The sequence below is a fragment of the Camelus dromedarius genome, unplaced genomic scaffold, assembly GCF_036321535.1.
Source record: "Camelus dromedarius isolate mCamDro1 unplaced genomic scaffold, mCamDro1.pat HAP1_SCAFFOLD_45, whole genome shotgun sequence".
In the NCBI taxonomy this organism is placed as follows: Eukaryota; Metazoa; Chordata; class Mammalia; order Artiodactyla; family Camelidae; genus Camelus; species Camelus dromedarius.
In genome coordinates this window covers 557907-582849 of record NW_026989855.1, presented here as the reverse complement: position 1 = coordinate 582849, position 24943 = coordinate 557907, and the positions used below count along the sequence as shown (strand labels likewise).

Sequence of the window (24943 nt, the reverse complement as noted above, 5' to 3'; positions counted from 1 at the left end):
GTGGCAAAACAGACACATTGAGAAACAGAGATTCAGAGGGGTCAATAAAGACACAGACAGAGAGTGCACAGAGCAGTTCTGACAGCTGGTGATGTGAGTCACTTCCCCTCTGTGGGCCTCAGATTCCCCGCCTAGGACTTCCTAATGAATTCCTTCCTTTCCTGAGCTTTGTGGAGACAGGGAGATGGTCAGAGACAGAGGTGCACATCAGAAATCCAGAAGTGACCATCACCTTGTCTTCCTCGACCTGAGTCACTTGTACTGGTCCCTTGGGCTCTGGTGGAGAGGCGGAAGTGCAAGGTCCAATTCCACCTCATTCCCCTATACTCTGCTAGGCATCCTCTGTATCCCCAGGCAAGCAGGCTAAACCCCACCCATCACAGAGTTCCTCACACCCTCCTTCTCCCCCTCCCCGTCATCCATCTCACCAGTTATATATACCCAACGTTCTCCAGTCCCCTCTTAGTTCAGCCCGCTTCCCAGTTACGCTTCTGGTTAAGCACCGCCCAGCTACCCAGACCCAACGCCGCTAACCTGATAAGCCGCACCCCTCCCAGGACCTGTCCCACTCACCTGCGCTCATCTCGCCCCGCCAGCAGGAGAGCGCGCCGAAGCGCACGGCGTGGAAGAACACCGACTTCGCCGGCTGCCCGGGGCTCACGCCGATGCACACGGCGGGCAGCTCGGAGCCTGGCCCGGTCAGCAGTGAGAACACCGGCAGAGGCGTGGGTAGCGGGAAGAGCACCTGCTGCGGGCCGCTCGGGAAGGGGCGGACTCAGAGGAGGTTTGGGGCGGGGCCTGTGAGGGGCGGGGCCTTGGAAGAGAGTCGGCCTGGGGCTCCCGAAGGATTTCCGGAGCCCTCAGTCTTGGGAGGTGCCACCTAGAAACTTGAGGGGCTGAGGCTTCAGAGGGCTTAGAAGTTGAGGGGTGTGGTCTCAGAGTGGGCGTGGCTTCCACTAGGGGGCGTGCCGCCTTGGTGACAGCAAGGCCGGGCCCCCCAGGGGGCGTGGCCTCCGAGGCACCAAAGTCTTAGAGGCTCCAAGAACCTGAATAGGGTCTCCTAAGAGACCTGGCGGGGCACAGGGCCTGAAGAAGAATTAGGCCCGGGGCGAAGGGCGGGGCTTAAAGAACCGGAGGGCCTCAGAAGGAGGAGCCTCCAGGAGAGCAGGCTCTTGGGGAGATTGGGAAGAGACCTCGGGTGGAAGCCCGACTTCAAAGAGCTCTCAGCAGAAGAGTGGAAGGCCCCCGCCACAGAACCTGACAAAGTCCCCAGTGCTTACAGGCCCCCTATCCGGACCAGCAGGAACTTCTTCACGGGCTGCTACCACTGAAGCAGGACCACGGATGTCTCCAATGCCCCACACAGGAACGGGCCCCCGGAGCTAGCGCCCTCCGCTGTGGAGGTGGGGAAGGATGGGTTAGGGTCAATCCTGTCTCCCCTGCCCCGCGCCCCCAAAGGCCACACATCTTTCCCCGGGCTCTGGACACCCTGCCTTAATTCTGCAACCCTCTTCAGTGGCTACAGTCCAAGTCATGCCCCTGGCCCCGCTCCCCTCTGAATATCCACGAGATTCTCGCTCACCCACACAGCACGCCTGGCAGCCTTTGGTATCCTGGATCTTAGTGGAGACCATGTTCTTTCTGCAGAAGAAGGTAGGCATGAGTGTGTGGTGGGTGGGGGGTAGGGGCAGGAATCAGATATTAGCGGGGTCTGTGGTTCCACAGGGGTCTCGTACCTTGCTAGTAGCCGGTGGGGACTGATGTGAGCAATGGGGCTTCCTGCTCTGGTCTCTTTCCGTTCCAGCAGGCCCAGGATCTTATGAGAATACAGGTGTGGGGTCTTTCCTGCAGGGTGTGTGTATTTAGAGGAAGCAGGAATTTATAGGGTACTGCACAATCCCAGCTTTCCCCATCCCTTCCCTAGGCCCCATCCCTTTGAAACGTCCAAGCCTTTAAATCTCAAGCACCTGTATATGTTCATTTCTCACTTAACATATTTTAAATGCCCACAGGAGGCCAGGCAGTGTGCTTGTTTCTGGTGAACAATGGTGCCTAAAATAAGTACGTTCCTAACCCTAGTGGTGCCTGTAGTCACATGAGAAACTATGGACACTTAACCAGTCTGCTGAAGTTACACATATTACAAAAGTTTAAGAAGAAACATACCTAGAGATTCTGTAAAAGTTTCTCATAACACATGTGATATTAATGAGCTCACAAATCCTATCTGGCTTGGTGTTTCCTCACAAATGAGAAATTCTTTACACAAAGAGTTTGTAAAACAATGACACAAAATTTTAACATACAGCTCGGTCACTCTAGTTTAGTACAGTGTGGGATAAGGTCTGTCATATGACCATCAAAGAAATGTAAAGACTAACTCACTGTAGGTATGACCTCAAAACTGACTTGAGACGTGGCAGTATTGTGAGCCCCATTGTACAGATGGGGAAACAGGGGCTTGGGAAGCCAAAGTATCTTGCCCCAAGTCCTAAATTGAAAAGGTGGCTGGGATTTGAATTGTGGGCTCTGTGGAAGGGGATCCTAAGTGTTTTTTTCAGCTGTGCCCAGCTAGCTCCCACACCCTGAGCATTGACTCCTTAAGCTCTGACCCCCCACCCCAACCCATCCCTACCAACAGACAGCCAGACCTGAGAGAGACATGAGGACATTGTTGATGGAGAACACCCAGGTAGTCCGGCTAGAAGAGAGCTGCAGACGATGGAGGAGACAGCTCCTGTAAGACTCCAGCACCTCCCAATTCCAGCCTCCCACCCTTGGCTCACCCGCGGTGCTGCCTGGCCCTCACCATCTCCAGCGTGGCCCCCTGATCATTTCGGTTCAGAATGAAAATGCCTTCCTCAGCTCCCAGGTGTAAGTGCTGGTCTTGGGGAACAGATAAGAAGATGCTGGGACCTGCCTCATCATCGAGGACCTCCCAGGCCCCCTCATCTGACCCCAAACACGGGTACTCTGTTCCCAGCCCTGACCCTCAATTCTCTACTTGCCTCCAACACTGACATTTCCAGTCCCTGTTTTCCCAAATCTGAACTCAAACCCTGACCTGTTCCCTGGAGCCGGTCTCATTCTCCCCAGCCTCTGACCTCCCCCGTTCTGCTGGTTCTTCCATCTCTGACCCACAAATCCTGACCCTCTGTCTCCTCAATTCTGACCTCAACACTAAACATGCCTCCCATAATAGCCCTCTAAATTCTATCCCCCCTTCTCACCAGTCTGCTCCCTAAATGCTACTCCTATCTCAACACTGATCCTCAAATTCAGATGCCCTGACGTATAGCTTTTTCTGTCCAGTGTGACAGAAAGTAAATTCTTATACTGTTTCCTTAACGTTTACCCTTCACTGACCTTGTCTCCACATCTTTGATCCCCAAATACTTTCCCTTTCGGCTACATTCTAATCCCTAAAACTCCTGACCCCAAAATGCTGATCTTCGCCTCTCTGCCACTAACCTCCAACTGAGGTAAATGGGGTCCATCTGTCCCTAGGCTTGTACCCCAAACGCTGGCCTTTCTGCCTTATCTGACACTCCTGGCCTCCAAACTCTAATTTTTCTGGTTTTCACTCTCAAACTCACCTTCACTCTACCCATCTTTGATCCTTAAACCCCAACTGTCACCCCTGGCTCTGCCCCCAACACAGCTCGGCCACTCCAACCCCATTAAGACCCTCCCCTTGTCCCTGCATCTGCACCTCCATTAAGGACCCTCCCCATCCCCATCACATACTCTGAGACACTCCTGAATGCTCACATATGTTGGAGGGGTGTGTCGAAGCCGCCGTGCTGTGGATCCGGAGAGGGCAGCCATTGAACAACTTTAGGAGAAGGGCACAACCCTGGGGGGGCCATAGGGGCAGAGCAGCAGCCCATCCAGCAGAAGAGAGGAGGGGACAGGAAGGTGCCCTGGTTAAGACTCTGGAGTGCCAAGGTTCATATCCTGCCTCTGCCTCCTCAAAGGTTTATGACCTTCGAAAGCTACTTACCCCGCTGTGCCTCAGTTTCCCCATTTTGAAATGGAGGACAATATCTATCTCTGTGCTATCTATCTCCATCTGTGAAGGCATATATCATGTAAAGACATGAGGTCAGTGTCTGGCACAGAGTAGTTGCTCAACAAATGTCACCTGTCATCATTATTAGTCTTCAGCCCCACAACCCCAACCAGGCATCCCCAGCCCCGATCAGAGGTGTGAGTCCTCAGCACAGCTGGCCTCACCTTTCTCTTCATCTTTTCCTTCATGGGGGGCAAGAGCGGGGGCTGGTCAGGCTCCCGGAGGGTTGGGTTCCAGAGTGAAGGTTCTGAGATGGGGTGGGGAAAATCAGCCCCCAAAGCACCCCGTGCCCTGCCCAACCCCCACCTCTGCCCACCTCCTACCCCCAGCCTGCATTGTTACCTGCATGAGCGGTTAGGTGGGGGCTTCGGGTGGCTGCGGGAGGCTGGGGTGTGCGGGGAGGGGTGGCCCACTGGCACAGCGGACCAGTACCCCTGGGCTCAGCTGCCCCTCATCCGCAGTCCCCCAAGGACCCTCGTCAGATGGAGAACGGAACTTGGGCTTTGGAAACAGAGAGGGAGAGTGGGGAAATACATCAGATGATCTCCGAGAGAGGGCACCCTGCAGACTGCCCCTGCCAGAACTGATGCTGCATCCTGGGTCTGACCCTCCCCAAAATATCCGACCACCACTCCAGCCTTCCCATCTAACCGCCCCCCCCAACATCATCAACATACTCTGGCAACTAAAGGGTGAATCCTGGGTACAGCAGGAGTTTCCAAGGAAAAGCTACTCATGAGAGTTCATCAGGCTAAATATTTTGAGTCCCACACCTAGGTTCAGGGATGCCACTTCCAGATCCCAGTGGGATCATCATGATGGTCGTCCAGGACTTCAAGAGACCTAGTGTCCTAGACTCCAGCCCTGGAGAGCTCGGTATCCCAGCATCTGTGGACCCTGGCCTCCTGGCCCCAGTCCACCAGCTGTGGCCCAGGACTTAAATTTGGGGTGTAGAGGAGGAGGTATGTCTTCTGCGAGGGTCGGGATGTAACACACAGATGGGTTAAGTGGGGGAAGAGGGTTTTGGGAGCAAGAACTGGGGTGGGTTAGGGCTGGAAGTCTGAGCTCACGAGGGCCAGGATTTGACTCTGTCTGGGCTGGAGCTGAGGGTGAAAGGACTAATAACCATGACGATCATAGTAACAGCAACACTTGGATATCAGTGTTGACAGTGCATTAGGTCTCTGCATCATCACAGCCACCTAGTAACACAGGTCCTATGAGCTCCTGGGGGTCGGGTTCTCACTTGGTGCCGGGCACGCCGCATGGGAGCCTATTACAGATGAGATGTGTGGAATGGATCTCCCCCAGGCCTGGGTCTGAGGGAGATGGGGGCCTGGGTTGACTCCTGGGGTTGAAGTTGAGTTCTGGGCCTGAGGGTCTGGAGGGGGCAGAATTCCCAGGGGCTGAGGTTCAGTGTGAGTTTGGGTGAGAAGATGAAGAAAGATGAGGGCCAGTGGTTGAGGTTTATGGCTGCAGTTGAGGTCTGGTTGTTGGAGCAACATCTAGGAGGAGCTGGGGACTGGGATGTGGCAGGGGCTCCAGGGTTGAGTTGCGGTGAGGTTAGGGGTGAAGGGTTGGTGGGGAGGAACGTGGTGGCTGGTCTCTACCAAGAGAGATGTTGAGATTTCTTCCCTGCTGGTGATTGTTTCCTCACGCAGTATGAGGACCAGCTTAGCTGAGACACCCACAGCTGGCCCTTCACTCCCACTTCAAATGCCTTATGCTTAGAACAAGCCCCTTAGTCCCCAAATCCCTCCTCCTAAGGCCGCTGGGGGAGAGGTGACCATGTGCTGTAGAAATAATGTCTGTGCTGTATCCCTGACGTTGTACTGGATCATTGAATTTGGGGGGGGTGGTCAGTAGGCATCCAGGAATTCGGCCCTCCTCCCCTCACCACAGAAAACCAAGATGACAGCAGAGGCTAAAATCACGTTTATTGGGAGACACAGGCATGTCATGACCACTATATTGTGTCCACTGGGGAGGGGAGGGGGTGCAGAGACTGATTCCTAACACCCACTCCGAAACCCAGTGACTCATTCCTGGATATACAGGTTGCTTGGGGCAGTAGATCATCTGCTGGGCGTGTCTCCACTACCACAGGCCTGGGGAAGGAAGAGAAAAATCTGTTTACTCATTCATTTGTTAATTCATTCATTCCTTCATTCATACATATATTCACAAAGAGTCTACAGAGGGTGTGCCAGCACAATGCTGGGCTTCAGCAGTGCGAGAGCAGGCAGGGCTCCTGCTGTCGAGGAGGTCAGTCTGGAGCAGCAGCCCAACATGAATCAGTGAATGACGTGAGTGCTGGGTACTAGGACGTGGCAGGGGCTCCAGGGTTGGGTTGGGGTGAGGTTAGGTGTGAAGGGTTGGTGGGGAGGAGAGTGGGGGCTGGTGTGGGAGGGTCAGGGTTAGGGTGAAGGTAGGTGTGGGTACTGAGTGTCCAGCCAGGGGTCACGGCTGAGTGGTGGAAGGAAAGCAGGGGCTGAGGTTGGGGTCATGGATGGTGGGGCTGGGTGGGGTCTGAGGCGCTCTCTCACATGTCCACGTTGTCGTAGTCATCTTCGGACTCTGACAGGTTCCTCCTGAGGAGGGACAGGCATGAGCCTCGGGCGGTCTCCACACATATCCCAGTCCCCCTCCCACGCTGAGGGTCCCTGACCTAGGACTGCTGCTCTTGAAGCCTCCAGGGGGTTGTAAGCGAGCCTGTGGGATAGGAAAGAGTCAGCAGTGGCCCAGGGGTAGGGGAGGGCGGCGGGGCAGTGGGGAGGCATCTCACCCTGTCAGCTGTGGGTCTGGACTACATGCCTCTGAGCATCATGAACTCTATGTGCCGCCATGGGGGTCGGGGTGGGGTGGTATGCAGGTGACACACAGTGAGGTGGGAACATGGATTCGGGAATAGAAAGAATAGAACTGGGGTGGGGGAGTGGTCTGCAGCCAGGAACTTAGGACTGGAGCTGTCCCTTCAGGGGAGGGATCTTGGTTTACAGGGGTCTCATTTTGGGGTCAAGATTTGTGATCAGGGAGATGGGGGCTCAACATGGTTATAGAGTGTTTGTTTTTAGATTCCACTTGGGTATCTGGGATCAGAACAAGTTTTCTGAGGTCTCTGGGAGTCCTGGTGGTTATAGGAAATCTTATGGGGTCCGTGTGCAGAGCGGAGAGGTAGGGGTCCCTAGAATCATTTTGTAGATGAGGTTCTCTGGGGCCTCTTGTGGGATCAGATGGTAATGGGGGGCCTCTGAGGGTCTGTTTAGAAGCGAGGAGGGTCTCTGGGGTCTCTGGCAATCTGATGAGGGGGTTACAAGTGTCTCCAAAGCTTAAGGATTCTCTGCTGACGACAGCAGTCCGCATGTGTGATCCCCACAGAGCTGGATCGATGGGTGGATCAGATCCGCCGAGGGATGGCGGGGGGTAGCTGGGCAGAGCGGCAGCCGCATCAGGCCCACCGGCCTCCAGCAGCCCAGTCTGGAGCCCTCGGCTCTCCCGTAACCTCTGTGCCCCCAGCTCTGTACCAAGCCCCCCATGGTCCCTGGCTTTTCTCCTTCTAAGAGAGTCAACAAGGGGACACCCCAGGCAGGGGAGCAGCCTGAGCAAAGGTGGGGACCGTCCAGTGCTTTTGTCATCCAAGCAAGGCCCACTCACCTCAGGCTCCTCATCTTCAATCTCGCCAACAGCTGCCCCCTTCCCTGGGTTCCTCAGTTTGTAAAGAAGCTCTAGGATCAGGCCTCTGTTTAGCCCAGGCTGGGACAACAGTCGGTGCTGGGGGTGGGAGGAGGAGGCGGTCAGCAGACAGAGGGCTGGGCTGCAGGGAGAGGGCTGGCACAGGGGCTTGAGAACCCATCTAAGGGAATCTGGCGGTGAAGGTGCCAATAGAGGAAGAAGGCGGGGAAGTCTGGGCAGCTGCCACCTGGGGGATTCTGAGGTGTCTGAAGGGATCAGACGAATTTAGAGAAGTTGGAGAATTCCAGAGGTGTCTCGGGTGTCCCCTGGAATTCCGGACAAGCCCCAGGAATGGGTCCTGAAGCCGTTGGCAACTTGTGAGGTTTTAGAACTCAGCATATCTTGGGGGAAAGGTCTGGGGTACAATTTGGAGGGTCTTGGAAGGCAGAGCCCTGGGGATTTCAGAGGGAGCAGGGACTTTGAAAGGGCCATAGGAGTTCTGTGGAATAAAATCATCAGTGTTCTAGGGAGCCTAGGGAGGCCCTGGGGGGTTCTCACAGGGGGTGAGTTTGGGAAGGCTGCTCAGGGAGGGGAGGTTTACACTGAGTATCTTGGTGGCACCAGGTCGTTTCTTGGCGCTCTTGGTGAGGGTGACTTTGACGAAGATGTGGAAGGCAGCCGACCTTGGGAAGAAAAAGGCAAGTACTGGGGGAGGGTACAGTTCAAGTGTTAGAGCGCATGCTTAGCATGCAGGAGGCCCTAGGTTCAACCCCCTCCTCTAAGAGTAAATAAATAAATAAATAACCCCCCCAAAAGGCAAGTTCTGGGATGAGGGGACCAGAGACCCTCCCTTCAGACCATCAGCCCTTACTCTGCCCTCTCTCCCCCGCCTTCCCATGACTCTCTCCTACCATTTGTCTTTTTCCTTTAGCCGAGGAGGCTGATAGCCACTCTTGGTCATGAGCAAGACAACTCTAGAAAGCAAGGACAGAACATGGGATTCAGACTTCTCAGTGGAGGTCAGATCTCACGATGTGACGGACTCCCGATGGCACTGAGGTCAGCAGAGAGCAGTGAGGGACAGGAGGAGAATGAGTGGTTGGTTTTACGATGCATAGGTCTCCACTTCCAGGGGATGCTGCTCATCAAGTTACAGAGTTGCAGAGGTCTCAGGGGAGCCTCAAGACAGGACTCCCTGCACTGGGGGCTCCTGGTGTGGCGTGGAGAAATTGCATTCTTCGCTGAGGTTCTCGGGTTGGGCTCGAAGGGAGAGGGATCCCCTGTAGGGGTTCTTGATGTGGGGAAGCAGGCGAGGGGTGGTGTTCAGTGTCAGAGTCGCGTGGGATCTCTTGGACCAGGTGGACCTGCCACATCTGCCTACCTGAGAGTTTGAACGTCAAAGAGGGGTGGCCGTAGCTCGGCTAATTCCATGGCTGTGATGTGCAGGGACCAGATGTCACAGGGCTCGTTGTATCCCCCCTTCAGGGCCACGGCTGCCACTTCCGGAGCCATCCTAGGGGCAGAGACCCTCAGAGAGCCAGGCGTGACATTAGGAATGGGATAGGAGACTTCTAGGTAGGGGGTGGGGGAAAGGAGTGAGACAGGTACTGAACAGGAGAATGGGACACAGAGAGAGTTGGATGCAGACACATAAAGAGGCAGGGAGACAGAAATAAAGACGGAGAGAGGTAAAGACAGAGAGTCAGAGATAGACTAGAAAACATAGACAGAGAGAGGCAAGGAGACAGGGAGAGCCACAGACTGAAACAGACAGAAAAGACAGCCACGGATATGTATGGAGAGACAGAGATCAGGACCAAAATCAACACAAACACTGAGAAAAACACGTGGAGGGGAGACATGCACAGAAAGACCTAGGGAAATGGAAAACTCAATGGAGAGCCACAGAGTACACAGAACGCTCAACAGAGAAAGGCAGAGGCAGGGCAAAAAGGCAGGATGCAGATTGCCAGAGATCCATGGTGGGGAAAGCCGCTGCCCACCACCACCAACCCCGCACCACCCCTGGCTGCCAGCCAGGCAGCCCTCACCAGTAGTGTGTCCCAATGAAAGAGAGGCGTCGAGCCAGTGTGGCCCCGATCTGGGCCGATATACCAAAGTCAGCTGGAGGCAGAGGGAGAGACATACTGACCTAGGGTCCCTGTCCACTCTGGCTCCCAGCCAGTCCCCCTCCCCACCCCCACCAGCCACACTCACCCAGTCTGACCTCCCCAGGGTCGTTGATGGGGATGTTGGATCCCTGGGGAAGAGAGGGGGGATCAGAGGCTGTGAGAGACACCCCTCCCTCCTGCCAGCCCAACTCTGCCTCTGCTCCCTGGTCACACACTGCCTGAGCCCTCCAAATACCACTACAATCTCCCATAGGCCCCACCCTCCAAGGCTACTTTTCTGCCCCTAGATCACCTTGATGTCCCGGTGTATCTTCTTCTGTGAGTGTAGATAGGCCAGTCCCTGGGAAGGAGGATGGAGAGGGGGGCTGTGAGTGTTCTGGGGGTGTGAGCTGAGACCTGCCCCCACCCAAACCCACCAAGCATCGCCTCCCCCCACCCAAACCCACCAAGCATCGCCTCACCTGGAGCACTTCCCAGCAGACATAGCTGATCTGGAGCTCTGACAGGGGGCCTGTGACTGCAAAGGTCACCCCGGCATGGTGTCAGATGGGGACCAGGAAACCTGGCCCCAGGAGCCCCTGGCTGCCACCCACACCACTTACCACATGGGGAGGGGGTAACATGAGGGGACAAGGAATGGTCAGCAAAAGAGAGAGGCAGCGATACAGGGAACCAGAGGCCAGAGGGAGATAGATTCATTCAACCGACTACACATTTACTGTGTGCCAGGTGCCGAGGTAGGCAATGGGGACACAGCTGTGGACATAGAGACAGAGATCCCCACCCTCGTGGAGAGAATATTCCAGTGGGGGATACGGACAGTAGACAAGAGAAATAGGAGAAAGAAACAGTATGTGAGATGCGAATAAGTAGAAAAAACAAAAGCAAGAAAAGACAACAGGAAATACGTGTAGGAAGGGGTATGACGTTTCATACTGGGTGATCAGCGAAGGCAACTCTGAGAAGGTGACGGGGTTGAGGATGGGAGCATTCCCACTCAACGTGAACAAGATGAGCAAGTGCAAAGGCCCGGAGGTAGGAAAGTGCCTGGTGGGCCTGAAAAGTGGCAAAGTGGGCGGAGTGGAGAGAAGGTGGGTCAGCCTGGGGTGGTTGTGGGCATCAGACTCGAGTGCTGTGATGTGAAATTTGGGCTTATTGTTGGAGGGAAATGGAAGGCTTGGGAGGGCTCTGAGCAGGAGGTGATGTGACTTTGTTAAAATGAGGAAAGTCAGAGGGAGACAGAGACAGGGACAGAAAATCAGAAACAGATCCAAACTGAGGCAGACATAGAGCGAGCTGGGCAGAGACCAAGAAGTGGGAAAACAGACACATTGAGAAACAGAGATTCAGAGGGGACAATATAGACACAGACAGAGAGGGCACAGAGCAGGTCTGACAGCTGGTGATGTGAGTCTCTTCCCCTCTGTGGGCCTCAGATTCCCCGCCTAGGACTTCCTAATGAATTCCTTCCTTTCCTGAGCTTTGTGGAGACAGGGAGATGGTCAGAGACAGAGGTGCACATCAGTAATCCAGAAGTGATCAGAGACCTACCCCGCCCCCACCCTCAAATGCTCCAAGAGAGCGAAAAGCAGGCTGAGAGAATCAGAAATGCATTCACTGCTTAAATGAACATGTGGGCATGAAATGACAATTAGCCAGAAATGCAGAAATACTGAAATTTGTGAGTAGACCTTGGCGAGGAAAAGCAGACACAGAGGAAGATGGGGCGGGGGAAGGAGAAGTGGTCACTGCCTGCAGAAAGACTAGGGCTGGACTCTCAGGTCCTGGAGGACAGGGCTCAGGGCCTGCTCTGTCACATCCCCAGCATCATCCAGGTCAGGTCAGTCCCAGAGAAGGGGCTCATTGTGTGAAATATGGACCAGAAAGGCAGTCCCAGGAGACACAATGGCAGAGGGACAGAAGGGGTGGATTGGAGGAGCAGGGGCTCCTCTCACCTTGGTAGATACCCTGGAGAGAACCCGCCCCACAGAATTCCATGCAGATCCAGAGCCTCTGCAGCCTACAACAGTTCGAGAGCAATCACAATAGCAGTAATAAATCATTTGTAGGACAGCTCCTAGCCCACTGCCTTGTTCTAGTTCAACAAGAACTTCAGTGTAAGAGCTGCCATCTCTCTCTCGCCCACCAGAGTGAGACAGTCCCATTTCCATTTTACCGATGGGGAAGTTGAGGCTCAGAGAGGAAATAATATGTTCAAGGTCAACTGGAATCAAACCCAGGTCTTTGGGCTCCTAAGCCAGAGCACCTCTGCTGTTCCACTCTAATCTAGAAGACAGGGTAGAGACTTCACAGGCTGTGAAAGTTCGGAGGCGACAGAGGAGGCCAGGGTGCCAGGTATAGGGAACAGAAGTCATTATTGAGGTATCTGGGATATTAGTTTGAGGGTCAGGGAATTTAGGGGTTCATATTAAAGGAACAGATAGTGAAACCGGGGGACCCGATGAGTAGGAGTATGAAAGATTGGTTTTAGGGGACTTGGTTCAGGTTTGGTTACTACAAGGGATCCATTTTGGGGACCCCTTGTAAGAAATGGGAGTTCTGGATTGGAGATTAGATTTGGGGATCCTTTGGTCAGAGAAGTGGGCCTTTGACTTGGAGATCAAGTTAGGGGTGCCCCAGTTAAAAATGAGGATCCATGATTGAGGTCAGGGTAGGGGGTACCCTCGTCAGGAATGGGAGTTCGGGGGTAGGGGCTGGGCTGGGTCCCAGGGCAGGTCTTAAGCTCATCACCAGAGATAACTCCCATGGTAGGCCACGACGTTGGCATGCCGACAAGTTTTCAAGATGAGGATTTCCTTCTGAAGTGTAGAAACATCATCATCTGCAAGGAGGGGCCGGAGAGAAAAGGCCGCTGCAGGGAAGGGGTCTGGGAGAGATCCCAGTGTCCCAGGAGGTGGGGGTGTGGGGAAGGCACTCCTGGGTTCTCTCCTCACCAGGCTGCATCTTCACCATCTTCAGTGCCACCAGGTCCCCCGTCACCTTGTCTCGAGCCTTATAAAGGGGAAGTTGGCAGTCAGGCAGGCTCCATTCGCCTGAGCTCTCCTCAGCATCCTTGAACCAAAGCCAAGGACTGGGACCCTATTGCATCCCCTTCCCTTCTTGGGCCTCACCCCAAAGATCTCTGGTCTGAGGGTGATGGAGAAGGAGGGGATTCCTCACCTTGAAGACTTCCCCATAGGTGCCGCCGCCCAGCCGTTGCAGCAGGTCATAGTGGTCCCGGGGATCCCTATTAAAGATGTCGGGGTCCGCAAGGTCCATTCCTGGGGGCCGGAGCTGGGCCTGTGCCCAGGGGCCAGCAGGGCCTCAGGGCTCGGAGTGCTGGCACCTCCCTCCCTCCCCACAGGCCCTGCACCCGTCTTGCCTCCACTGGCTGTGGCCTTCCCCCTCCCCACTCTGGCTTCCTGCCCCAGCAGGCTTGTGTGGCCGGCTCCGCCCCCTGTCCCCTGGGCCCTGAAAGCCTGTGAGAGGCAGCTTGCCTTGGGACCCAGGGGACCCCCCTCCACCTCCAGGGCCGTGGGCTGAATGTAAACCAGATGCAAACTATCTTAATTATGACCTGGGGTGGGGGGGTGCCCTAACACTCCCTCCCTCGTTCTGGGTGGCAGCTAAAAACTGTAGCTGAACCTCTGCTGAGTGCTTGAGACTTTGGCCACAACCGGTAGATGGCAGGTCTGCACGGGGATGACCATGCAGTGTCCATTACTGTTCCGGGGTGGTGGGGGGTGGGGCTCATAAGGCACTTAGTGGTAACCCCCTGTGCAGTGTGAAGACCAGTCAACGTGCACGTGTCTGGATACCCGTGTGCGTACATGTGGATGTACCCAGAGCATATACCTCCACATATACGACACATGCATGTGCTTTCATGCCTGCAGTGTGCAGAACCTGTACACACATGCGGTGCTCGCTCTCACCCACAAGACAGGAGCCTATGGGGACTGGGCGTGATCTGGCGGGGTCCAGGAGCCCCTCACCCCTGTCCCTGACAGGCAGAGCACAACAGCTTTGCAGGCCCCTAGCCCTGGCGTCAGGGTGCAGCGTGGGACCGGGTTCGGGACTTGAAATTGTGGAGCTCGGATCTTGCTTTAGGGATCATGGCGTGAGGCAAAGGGGACCTCAAAAAGCACCTTCCTCGGGACTTGGCCATGGCCCAAAGGGAGACTAATACGTGCATTCCAGCACAGCTTTTGAGTTCAGGGTCGCGAGCAACGCGACGTGCGTGCACGCCGTCAGGGATCCGTCTCCTTCCCTGGCAGCTCGCGCGCACACTGCAGGCACTAGAACAGGGTACGCGAGGCCGGGGAAAACCTCAGCCCCGCCTCCTCGCCAGCGTGCCTCGAGAAGGCGCCTGCGCACTTGGCTAGACCAGGCTTTTTCTCACGCCGTTGATTCTGCTCGGGTGGAGCATACACGCATGCGCTAACTGCGCCGGAGCGAAAACAATGACGTAGTTTCCGTTTCCACCAATCTTTCCTTTTCCGGTCCTCGAGGAGTCCGCGGCGGCCGGGTCTGCGGCGGCCGGGTCTGCGGCTTCGCCCCGGGTGTGGGAGGCGACGGAGTCCTGGCGATGTTTGAGCAGGTGAGAGCAAACGTGGGCAAGACGCTCAAGGGTATCGACAGGTCTGAGTTCAGTGGTAGGGAGCGCTTCTGGCCAAGCGGGGTGGAGGAGAGAATTTTCTGGAGTAAGGCGTGGTCAGTCCTGGGCTTGCCCTGGGGTTCTCACCTATCATCCTGGAGATGTTTAAGGAAATAGCACTGCGAAGACCTAAAGGCAGAAGATAGCGTTTCCTACCGCCACTCTCCCCTTTAATTGCCTTAATGTCTCTCTGTGTCTGCTCCTCAGTCTCTTCGTGTCTCTTAGTGCCTCTTTATCTCTCCCTTCCTTCACCTCTCATTATTCATTTAACACATGTTTACTAAAATCTAGTCTGTGAGTGCTGGGCAATGCTGCAGACCAGAGTTGACCAAGACAGCCGCAGGCCATGCTTTCATAGGGTTCCCAGTTCAGAATCCAAACAAACCAAGTAGCTAGTTAGAACCAGTAGTGGTCAGGGTGTGATGAGGGGAGCTAGGCAGGAGAGGACGGGGCTAGACCAGAATGAGATCTGGGGAGGGAAGGTAAGGGTGGGTAGCAAAGATGTCTAGGAGGCTAGGTATACAGTCTGCAATGACTGGCTGTCTGAAAGGTTGAGGAGGCAAGCTAGAAAAGACCCAAGGCTCTGATGCAGTTTAGAGCTTTGGCTTAGGTCTGGGGTGTGGATAAGTTTTATTAGAAATTATAGAGCTGATTCAGTATTTGGGTAGAGCCTAAGTGGCCAGTGACAGAGCTAAAGAAAGGGAAGAAAGGAAGAGAGAGAGGCGCAGGCTACAGTGACCCTCCTCCCTGGCCCCATAGAGTAACTGAGCTCAACTCCTGTCCCCTCTCTGTTCATCCATCTTTATTCTCCTCTAGGTATAATCCTGAGAATCTGGCCACCCTGGAGCGCTATGTGGAGACACAGGCCAAGGAGAATGCCTATGACCTGGAAGCCAACCTGGCTGTCCTAAAGCTGTGAGTTTCTACCTCCATTCCCACCCCCATGCCAGTAGCCAGCATGGTGCCACTCACAACACTGGGTGGGTGGGAGTTGGGGGTAGCCTGCAGGGTGTGGCTATCTTTTTTTTTTTTTCTAATTGAAGTATGGTTGATTTACAATATTACATTAGCCTCAGACGTGAAACATAGTGGTTACGTATTTTTATAGACCATATTTTACGTAAAGTTATAAAATATCAGTTATATTCGTGTGCTGTACATTATCCTTGTATCTTACTAATTTTATGCCTAGTATTTCGTACCTCTTAATCCCCTTCCCCTGTCTTTGCCTCTCCTCAACCCCACTCCCCTCTGGTAACCACTAGTTTGTTCTCTGTATCTGTGAGTCTCTTTCTGTTTTGTTACATTCATTTGTTTTATTTATTATTTTTTAGATTCCACATGTAAGTCAAAACATACAGTATTTGTCTTCTTTTGATTCATTTCACTAAGCACAATAGCCTCGAGGTCCATTCATGTTGTTGCAAATGGCAAAATTTCATTCTTTTATGGCTGAGTGATACTCCATTTTGTGTGTGTTTAGGTGTCACATTTTCTTTATCCATTCATTTGTTGATGGACACTTAGGTTGTTTCCATATTTTGGCTGTTGTAAATAGTGCTGCCATGAAAATGTGCATGTATCTTGTGGAATTGGTATTTTTGTTTTCTTTGGATATATAGTCGTGAGTGGAATTGCTGGGTCACTTGGTAGTTCTGTTTTTAATTTTGTGGGGAACTTCCATCCTGTTTTCCAAAGTGGCTGCACCAGTTTACATTTCCACCAACAAGAGTTCTCTCTTCTCCACACCTTCACCAACATTTTGTTGTTTGTTGCCTTTTTGACGATAGCCATTCTGACAGCTGTGAAGTAATATCTTATGGTGGTTTTGATTTGAATTTCCCTGGTGATTAGCAGCGTCGAACATCTTTTCTTGTGTCTGTTGGCCATCTGTACATCTTTGGGAAAATGTCTGTTCAGGTCTTCTGCCCTTTTTTTAACAGGGTGGTTTGTTTTTGTTTGTTTGGTTTGGTTTGGTTTATTTTGGTTTTTGACATTGAGTTGTATGAACTCTTTGTATATTTTGGATAAGATGTGGCTTCCTTTGATGTGCAGGATTAGGAAGCCAAGGAAGTTGGGGCAGGAGGAGGGATGGCGTTTTCAAAATTGGTTATAAAGCATAAAAGCTAGTACATAAATACAGAGTTCAGCAAGTAATTGTAAATGAACACCCGCGTGATCACCATCCAAATTGCAAAGCTTTGTGTTGCTGGCGCCCCTCGTCCTTTGTCTCATATGCTTTGTGCCAACCGCCCCCACCCTGCTCACCACCTTTATGCTCTCACGGCCCAGCTTTATGTGGGTTTACCGCACACGTGTGCATCCCGGTTAGCTTAGCTGAGGTTTGCCTGCTCTGAACTGGGAGCTCTCCTGGCATCTTCCACTCAGCCCTGGGTTTGTGAGATCCATCCCCTCTCTGTGTGGATGCGATTTGTTTGTTGTCATGGCTGTATAGTGTTCCACGTGGGACTGTTCTCCTGCTGGCGGACGTTTGATGTCTTCCGCCTCAGTGCTTTGTTGATTTTTACAGGTTGCAAGGGCTCGGTTTTGACCTGTAAAATGGAGATAACGGTGCTTGTGTTTGTGAGGTTGTTACTGGTGATGACACTGCTGAGAGAGTGCTCCCCACATGGTAGCTTCTGTGCTGTAAGCTTTGGTGCATGAACTCTCTTAGGTGCTGTATGGCCCTTGTGAGGTAGGTCTGGTTGTTACTGTCCCATCGTGCAAGGGGGGAAACTGATGCACAGAGTGTTTAAGATAAGTAGTCCAAGGGCACTCAGCAGGCACAGCCGGCTGGCCAAGAGATGACCTGCTGAATGTGTCCAGCATGGACGTCTGGATAGCCAATGACGGGTAAGATCCTCAGAAGAGGACAACCTAAGACAGGCACAGGCGGCTGGACCACAGATGGCCTACTCAGTGTGTCCATGATGAACGGCTGACTAGCCAACGACGGGTAAGATCCTCAGAGGAGGACAACCTAAGACAGGCACAGCTGGTTGGACCACAGATGGCCTACTCTTTGTGTCCAGCATGGATGGCTGGATAGCCAACGACGGGTACGATCCTCAGAGGAGGACAACCTAAGACAGGCACAGCTGTTTGGACCACAGATGGCCTACTCTTTGTGTCCAGCATGGACGGCTGGATAGCCAACGACGGGTAAGATCCTCAGAGGAGGACAACCTAAGACAGGCACAGCCGGCTGGACAAGAGATGACCTGCTGAATGTGTCCAGCATGGATGGCTGGATAGCCAACGACGGGTAAGATCCTCAGAGGAGGACAACCTAAGACAGGCACAGCTGGCTGGACCACAGATGGCCTACTCTTTGTGTCCAGCATGGACGGCTGGATAGCCAACGACGGGTACGATCCTCAGAGGAGGACAACCTAAGACAGGCACAGGTGGCTGGACCACAGATGGCCTACTCAGTGTGTCCAGCATGGACGTCTGGATAGCCAACGACAGGTACGATCCTCAGAGGAGGACAACCTAAGACAGGGACAGCCGGCTGGACAAGACGTGGCCTACTCAGTGTGTCCAGTATGGACTTGGATTTGGAGAGAGAAATTATCACTCGGTCCTTGAGGCCAGATGAAGTGGCCTTATAAGCTAAGTGAATGAATGACAAAGGAGAGAGGGAGGGAGAGAGAAAAGAAGGAAGGAGGGATGGGAGGGAGGGGAAGGAGGAAGATGTGCTTAATTAACTCTTATGAGTCTGAATTCTGAGGTGGCTTGAGTGTTCAAAGGGGGCGACATTAACTTGGGCATTTAGGACAACAAGACAGGGGGGGTATTAGGTTATTTATTTCTCTTTTTTTTTAATGGAGGTACTGGGGATTGAACCCAGGACCTCGTGCATGCTAAGCATGTGCTCTACCACTAATCTATACCTACCCACCTAAGACCTTGACTTCTAAATACCATTTTCCTCAACGAGGAACCAAGCAGCTTGGAGAAGTGGCAGATTTCAGGGCTGGGGCAGGGAAATGCAAGATGAGAGTGGATTACCTTATCAGAAAGCAAGGATGTGCTCAATGAAAAATGGTGACAGGCTGAAAGGACCCAGCCACCAGCTAGAAGGGGCCCCCACTGGGCAAATCAGGGACAACCTGAGCATCAGGAAGGACAGGAAGGGCTATGAATTGAAACAGCAAATAGATCTAAATCCATGGATTCATAGTAAATCTCTGTTCCACTCCCCATCCCACCCCCTGCAAACAAAACCCATTGGCCACCTTGGCAGGATGTTAGAGCATCGACTCGTCATTTATAAAACTGGTAACGAAAGAGCCTGATTCATCAGACAAAATTAAATGAAACAGTGAGAAGCACACCGTTCCCCAGAGCCAGAGCAAGGCCAGACCGCTGGCCCTGCCTCCCCACCTGAATTCAGGTCTATGTTGTTTGTCTTTTGTTTTTTGTTTTTGCACATCCCGGCTCCAAATGCAAGCCACCTACCTCCCCTAAGCTCCCCAAAAGATGGCAGTAGGGGGGAAGGACAAACTTCACCTGGCACGGGGGTCTTTAGAGCCTGACCCCGAGTGAGATGCGACCCCACTGTGTGGAGTCCCCTGTGAGAGAAGGACTGGAATTTCAAAGCCCCCTGGCCTGGCTGGTGGCTTCTCTTCCCTCCTGCCCTGACATCTTGTGGCCTCTTTCTCTCGGCAGGTCTTTCCCCAGCAACTACTGGGACAAGTTCGTCAAGCGGAAGGTGAGAGAATGTGAATGGGGCAGTAGATGGGCCTCCTGGGCTGGGTCCCTTCCTGCCACCTGGCCATCTAAGCCCCATCAGGCACTCGCTGTGTGTGTGACCTTGGGCGAGGGGATTTGCTGAGGGAGCACCTCAGTTTGCCCATCTGGAAATAGGCATGAGAACCACACACCCCTCTCTGGAAAGCGACGATGTGCATAACAAGCATGACGCAGTGCCTGGCACAGAGTAAGTACTCAATAAATACTAATTTTAGGGGAGGAAGTAAAGCATTCTGTTTTAAGCACATTGACTGGGGAGCTGGACTGTCTTGTTTTTCTCCTCCTAGCTGTGTGAGCCTTTCGGTGTCTCAGTTTCCCTCACGTTCAAAGTGAGGTAATAAGAGGGCCGCCCCCACAGGGTTGTTGTAAAGTTTATATGACCTACTAGGTGCACAGTATCTGGCCCATAGGAAAACATCCGGGCTGCGGTATGCTCAGTGGCAGAGCACATGCCCACCATGCATGAGGTCCTGGGTCCAATCCCCAGTACCTGCACCTAAAAAAAAAAAGATACATGTTGGCTGATACGTTCATTCACTCAGCAGATGTTTGCTGAGCACCTACTACGTGCCAAGAACAATTTTGGAGGGCGTGGAGTCCAAGCAGTAGGTACGTTTCAAGCAGTAAACACATTTTGATGCTCGAGTTGGACAGACAGATGAGGAACACGTTTATGGTGTTCAGGCGGTGGTAAGTACTGCAGAAGGAAAAAAATAATCCAGTAAGAGGGTTGGGGAGTGTGTGGGTGCTGGCCCAGAGAGGTTTGCTCTTTCTTGTGCAGGGTGGTAAGGGAGTGAGCCAGGTGGAAATCTGGGGGAAGACCGCCCTGGGCAGGGGGAACAGCCAGTGCAAAGGTCCTGGGGGAGGAACGTGCCTGGCGTATTTGAGGAGCCGTGAGGGGGGCCAGTGTGGCTGGAGCAGAGTGAGTAAGGGGGTGAGGGGGAGGAGATAAGTCCATAGATGACAGGCGGCCCAGTTGTATAGGATTCTTTGCCCACCTGCCTAATAATAATGTTATCCCAAATAATTTGGCTAATGAATTAACTGGACCTTTATCACGTTTGGACCCTCCCCCTGAGGATCTGAAAAAAGCTCTGGCCCTTCTTCCCAGAAAAATGCATTCCCAATTTTTCACAGAAAATTCAGAGTGTTCCCAGATGCCTCTCCAACCCAGGCCATGACTCGCCCCACTCCAGTGGTGTCTGCTTGCCCTCTGCTCTCCTGCGCAGGTCCTGGACAAGCACGGGGACATCTGTGGGCGGGAGCGGATCGCCGAGCTGCTGGGCATGGATCTGTCCATGCTGGAGATCACAGCGCACAGTGAACGCAAGCCTGAGCCACCGCCGGGGCTGCTTACCTGGTGAGCCAGGGGTGATCCTGCCCAGGCCAGGGGCAGGCAGGGGAGGTGGCCAGGGTCTGACCCTCCGGCATCTGGCCATCCCTCTTCCCTCCACCTGACAGGCTCATGTCCATCGGCGTCAAGTACCAGATCTGGAAGTTCGGGGTCATCTTCACCGACAATGTGAGGAGGGACTTGTAGGTGGGGGAGGGACCTGCAGGAGAAGGGCCCTGGGAGGGTTGGGGGCTCCAGCACCAGGGAGCCCTGACCAGGGACTGAGTCCTGAGCCTCTGTGCACCTCTGTTCCTCGGGCACCCTCTGAACACCCGCCCAAGGCTCCTTGTCCCCTAGAATGCTCTTGGATTTCCAGACTACGTCCTGCAGAGGGCTCCTCAACCCCACCCAGGATGGCTTCTCACCCAGAGTGCTCCATTGTTCTAGAGTGTTCCTGATTCCTCAAGTAATCCCAAGCCAGCGATGGCACCCTGACCCCCCAGAGCGCACCTGACCCTCTTGAATGTTCCGGGGGCTCCCCGAGCTCTCCTTGACCCTCAGGAATGCTCTCTGACCCTGACTCTGTGTGCCCACAGTCTTTCCTGAACCTGGGCTGGTACATGGTGATGTCCCTCCTGGGGCACTACAACAACTTCTTTTTCGCTGCTCACCTCCTGGACATTGCCATGGGGGTCAAGACACTGCGCACCATCCTCTCCTCCGTCACCCACGATGGGAAACAGGTGTGGAGAGGAACTGCCTGAGGGATGTGAGCCGGGCAGGGCCAAGCATGGCAGTCTGAGCAAGGGTGGAGGGGTGAGGGCTGGGCGGCCAGGGTGAGGAGGGGCCAGGAGGGCAGGCCGAGCCAGGGTGGGTGTGGGTCGTGAGGCCCCAGCAGGGAGAGCCACCTGGGTAGCAGCAGGGTCAGAAGCCCGAAGGCTGGGCAAGGTGGAGGGGCCGGCTGAGCATGGCGCTGACCCACCCCCTGCCTGCCCCCAGCTGGTGATGACCGTGGGCCTCCTGGCGGTGGTGCTCTACCTGTACACCGTGGTGGCCTTCGACTTCTTCCGCAAGCTCTACAACAAGAGCGAGGACGAGGACGAGCCTGACATGAAGTGTGACGACATGATGACGGTGAGCCCTTCCCCCCAACGCTCTTGGGCAACTTCCGACCACCCCTGACCCTCAGGTTTCCCATCTGCCAAGGGGCTTAGGAACAGTGCCTACCTTGTAGGCTTATCGTGAGGGTTCAGTGAGCTGATACTTGTGAGGTACTTCGAACAGTGCTCAATAAACGTTAGCCACTGTTGTCGTATTATTTGAGCTTTTAAAGCTGTTATTATTGGAAAGGTGCTCAGGCACAGTGCCTGACTTACAAGCTACATGTTTTGGGGTTTAGCTACTCAGCTTCCCTATGCTCTGGTGTCCTCACCTGTGAAATGAGTGTATAATAACAGTGCCTACATCCTAGGGTGGCTTTTAGGACGTAGTGATGCTCCCTGATCATCTAAGAATAAATAGTTGTAGAACACTGCCTGGTAGGGATCAAGGATTCCATAGAGGTGAGCTATTGTCATCATTATCTGTAATTAAAAGTTTCACCCAAAGAATGCCATGCAGGTTTCATTTTTTTCTCTTCTAGTCTACTAGAGATGATCATAACCAAATTGAGTTTCTCCTACTAGAGGCATGGGCCACATTTAAATGAATTGTCCCAGGGCTTTATCTCAGAAGATGGCCTGTAATCAGGCACCGTGCTCCTGGGACCTATCCAGCTCCTCAGCCTGACGTTTGAGCCCCACCACCCAGACCTGGCCTTGCCACTCAGCCTTGTTCCCTCCAGTCACTGGTCTTAGCCCTTACCTAAGACAACTAGGTTCTCCCACTTCCCAGGGACACAAAAAGGATAGTGTAAAATCTTTCCCACATGCCAGGCAGACCATGTTCCTCTCTCTTCTCAGAACTTCCTCTTGGTTCCCCAGTGCCTTCAGCATGGCTTATGAATAGCCAGGGAATAGCTAGCCTGGCCTGAGTCTAACCACAGTCCTTCTAGCCTTTTGCTCTCTGGCTGCCTGGTGCCCCTCAGTTCCCCTAAGATCATGTATTTCCTCCCAACCCAAGCCCTTTGCATCTGACGGTCTCTCTGCCCCACCTCCACCTCAGACCCTGAGTACAAATACCCCTTCCCTTGATGCCTCACCTTTCAACTTAAGTGCTGCCTCCTACAGGAAGCCCTCCTTGACCATCGGCTGGACCTCATTCCTCTTGCTCTTCTTGCTCACGGGAGCTCTACTTTCCAGCTTCACTGACCCTCTTTCACTTCCTCACAGGAACGAGATGTCTTCTTTCCTCCCCAGTGGTGACGTTGCATGTGTGGTTTTCCCTGCCTGGAACACTCTCTTCCACCTAACATTTCCTTCAAGTTCCAGTTCACACATGTCCCTGCTTCTAGGAAGCCTTGCCTGATCACCCAGGCTTTGTGAGGCTTTCAGAGCTTCAGCGCTTCCTATACTCCCCCCATCTCGCCCCCAATTACACTGTGCTTTCCCCGTCCCAGCCCTCAGCCCTCTGCCTGAGCTGTCCCTGTCACAACCCTGATCATTTCTGGGCTGTCACTGTCTGATGCCATGTGAGGGCGGAGCCCAGGGCTGTCTCAGCCATTACTGTGAGTCTCCTGCCCCACTAGCCCAGGGTCCTGTAGGTACTTTGTGAATACCGAATGATTGAATGCATGACTAATATGCTTCTCACCTTGCCCCCACAGTGTTACCTGTTTCACATGTACGTGGGTGTCCGAGCAGGTGGGGGCATTGGGGACGAGATTGAGGACCCAGCAGGTGATGAATATGAGCTGTACCGGGTGGTCTTCGAAATCACCTTCTTCTTCTTTGTCATCGTCATCCTGCTGGCCATCATCCAGGGTCAGTGCTGGTCGGGGTTGTGGGAGTGGGGATGCCCAGAGGCAGACTAGCTCCTCTGAGAGTGCAGGCCCGGGATCTGGTTGACCTGGCTCTGTTTCTCCCTACTGTGAGACTTTGGGCAAGTTACCTCTCTGAACCTCAGTTTCTCCATCTGTAAAATGGGGATATTAATTATACTAGTCTTATAGGGTCGTGGTGAGAAATAAGTCAATTCATAGGTAGTAAGGGTCTCGTGCTAAGTGCTCAATAAATGCTAGGTATTATTTTCAAGCAGCAGGGTGAGATTAGGGAGATGAGAGATTAGGGAATGGGAGGCAAGGCTCAGAAGGGGGTAGCCAGAAGAAGGAGCAGTCTGAATTTGGTCAGAGATTAGGCACTGACTTGCACCCTGCCTCCCCAGGTCTGATCACTGACGCTCTTGGTGAGCTCCGAGACCAACAACAGCAAGTGAGGGACGATATGGAGGTAGGCCATATCAGGGGGCGATCCAGAGGGATTACAGGACCCTGGGGGGGTCAAGTGGGCCTCGACTCTGATGCTTCCTGCCACCCACAGACCAAGTGCTTCATCTGCGGCATCAACATCGGCAGCGATGACTTTGATACGACATTGCATGGTTTCGAGACCCACACGCTAGAGGAGCACAACCTGGCCAATTACATGTGAGTGTGGGCCCGCTGGCTAATCAGGAGGGTGGGCCCGTGGCCGGCAACATCCGGGGAGGGGATACCGGGCTTTGGTCAGTTAGGAAAGGGCTGTGGCTTCCATGTGGGTGGGTTCTCAGCCAGCCAATCAGGAGAAGGTAAGTAAGGCTGGTTCTGACTTATCTCCCACAGCCCTTCCAACCCCAGGTTTTTCCTGAAGTGTCTGATAAACAAGGATGAGACAGAACACACGGGTCAGGTAAGGGGGTGTTAATGGGAGAAAAATGGGCAAGGACATGGAGAATTTTAATAAAAGTTCAATCAGCAGGTGGCAGTAAAAAGCTCAGATCTTATCAAGCATTTGAAGATGTGACCAACCAACTCTTCCCCAACCCCAACCCCTAGGAGTCTTATGTCTGGAAGATGTACCAAGAGAGATGTTGGGATGTCTCCCCTGCTGGTGATTGTTCCCGCAAGCAGTATGAGGACCAGCTTAGCTGAGACAACCACAGCTGGCCCTTCACTCACACTTCAAATGCCTTATGCTTAGAGCAAGCCCCTTAGTCCCCAAATCCCTCCTCCCAAGGCTGCTGGGGGAGAGGTGACCATGTGCTGTAGAAATAAAGTCTGTGCTATATCCCTGATGTACTGGATTGTTCAATTTGGGGGGGGGGGTCAGTAGGCATCCAGGAATTCGGCCCTCCTCCCCTCACCACAGAAAACCAAGATGACAGCAGAGGTTAAAATCACGTTT

At 53.5% G+C, this 24943-nt stretch overlaps 2 protein-coding genes across 2 annotated transcripts; one reads left to right on the top strand and one right to left on the bottom strand.

Annotated features, from left to right (window-relative positions):
* Positions 1 to 229: 229 nt before the first annotated feature.
* On the bottom strand, positions 230 to 13274 carry LOC105106679 (mitogen-activated protein kinase kinase kinase kinase 1-like; the record flags this gene model as incomplete). The annotated part of the gene is given in 27 exon segments (XM_064484192.1): positions 230 to 276; positions 574 to 758; positions 1281 to 1395; positions 1583 to 1641; positions 1737 to 1845; positions 2652 to 2712; positions 2810 to 2886; positions 3772 to 3856; positions 4237 to 4319; positions 4415 to 4475; positions 4478 to 4616; positions 6619 to 6663; positions 6741 to 6784; positions 6858 to 6916; positions 7421 to 7499; positions 7727 to 7843; positions 8346 to 8427; positions 8656 to 8718; positions 9126 to 9257; positions 9796 to 9868; positions 9962 to 10004; positions 10169 to 10216; positions 10338 to 10393; positions 11832 to 11896; positions 12628 to 12718; positions 12831 to 12888; positions 13057 to 13274. Coding segments are annotated over 27 exon segments (2175 nt in total), but the record flags the coding sequence as incomplete, so codon positions are not given.
* Positions 13275 to 14336: 1062 nt separating this feature from the next.
* LOC116151488 (ryanodine receptor 1) lies at positions 14337 to 24833 on the top strand. The gene is made up of 12 exons (XM_064484191.1): positions 14337 to 14517; positions 15350 to 15448; positions 19208 to 19250; positions 20521 to 20651; positions 20753 to 20813; positions 21221 to 21367; positions 21624 to 21758; positions 23389 to 23545; positions 23946 to 24010; positions 24101 to 24207; positions 24397 to 24448; positions 24595 to 24833. Exons 1-12 carry the CDS (start codon positions 14465 to 14467, stop codon positions 24688 to 24690), a joined length of 1146 nt encoding a protein of 381 aa, XP_064340261.1. The 5' UTR covers positions 14337 to 14464; the 3' UTR covers positions 24691 to 24833.
* Positions 24834 to 24943: the final 110 nt, after the last annotated feature.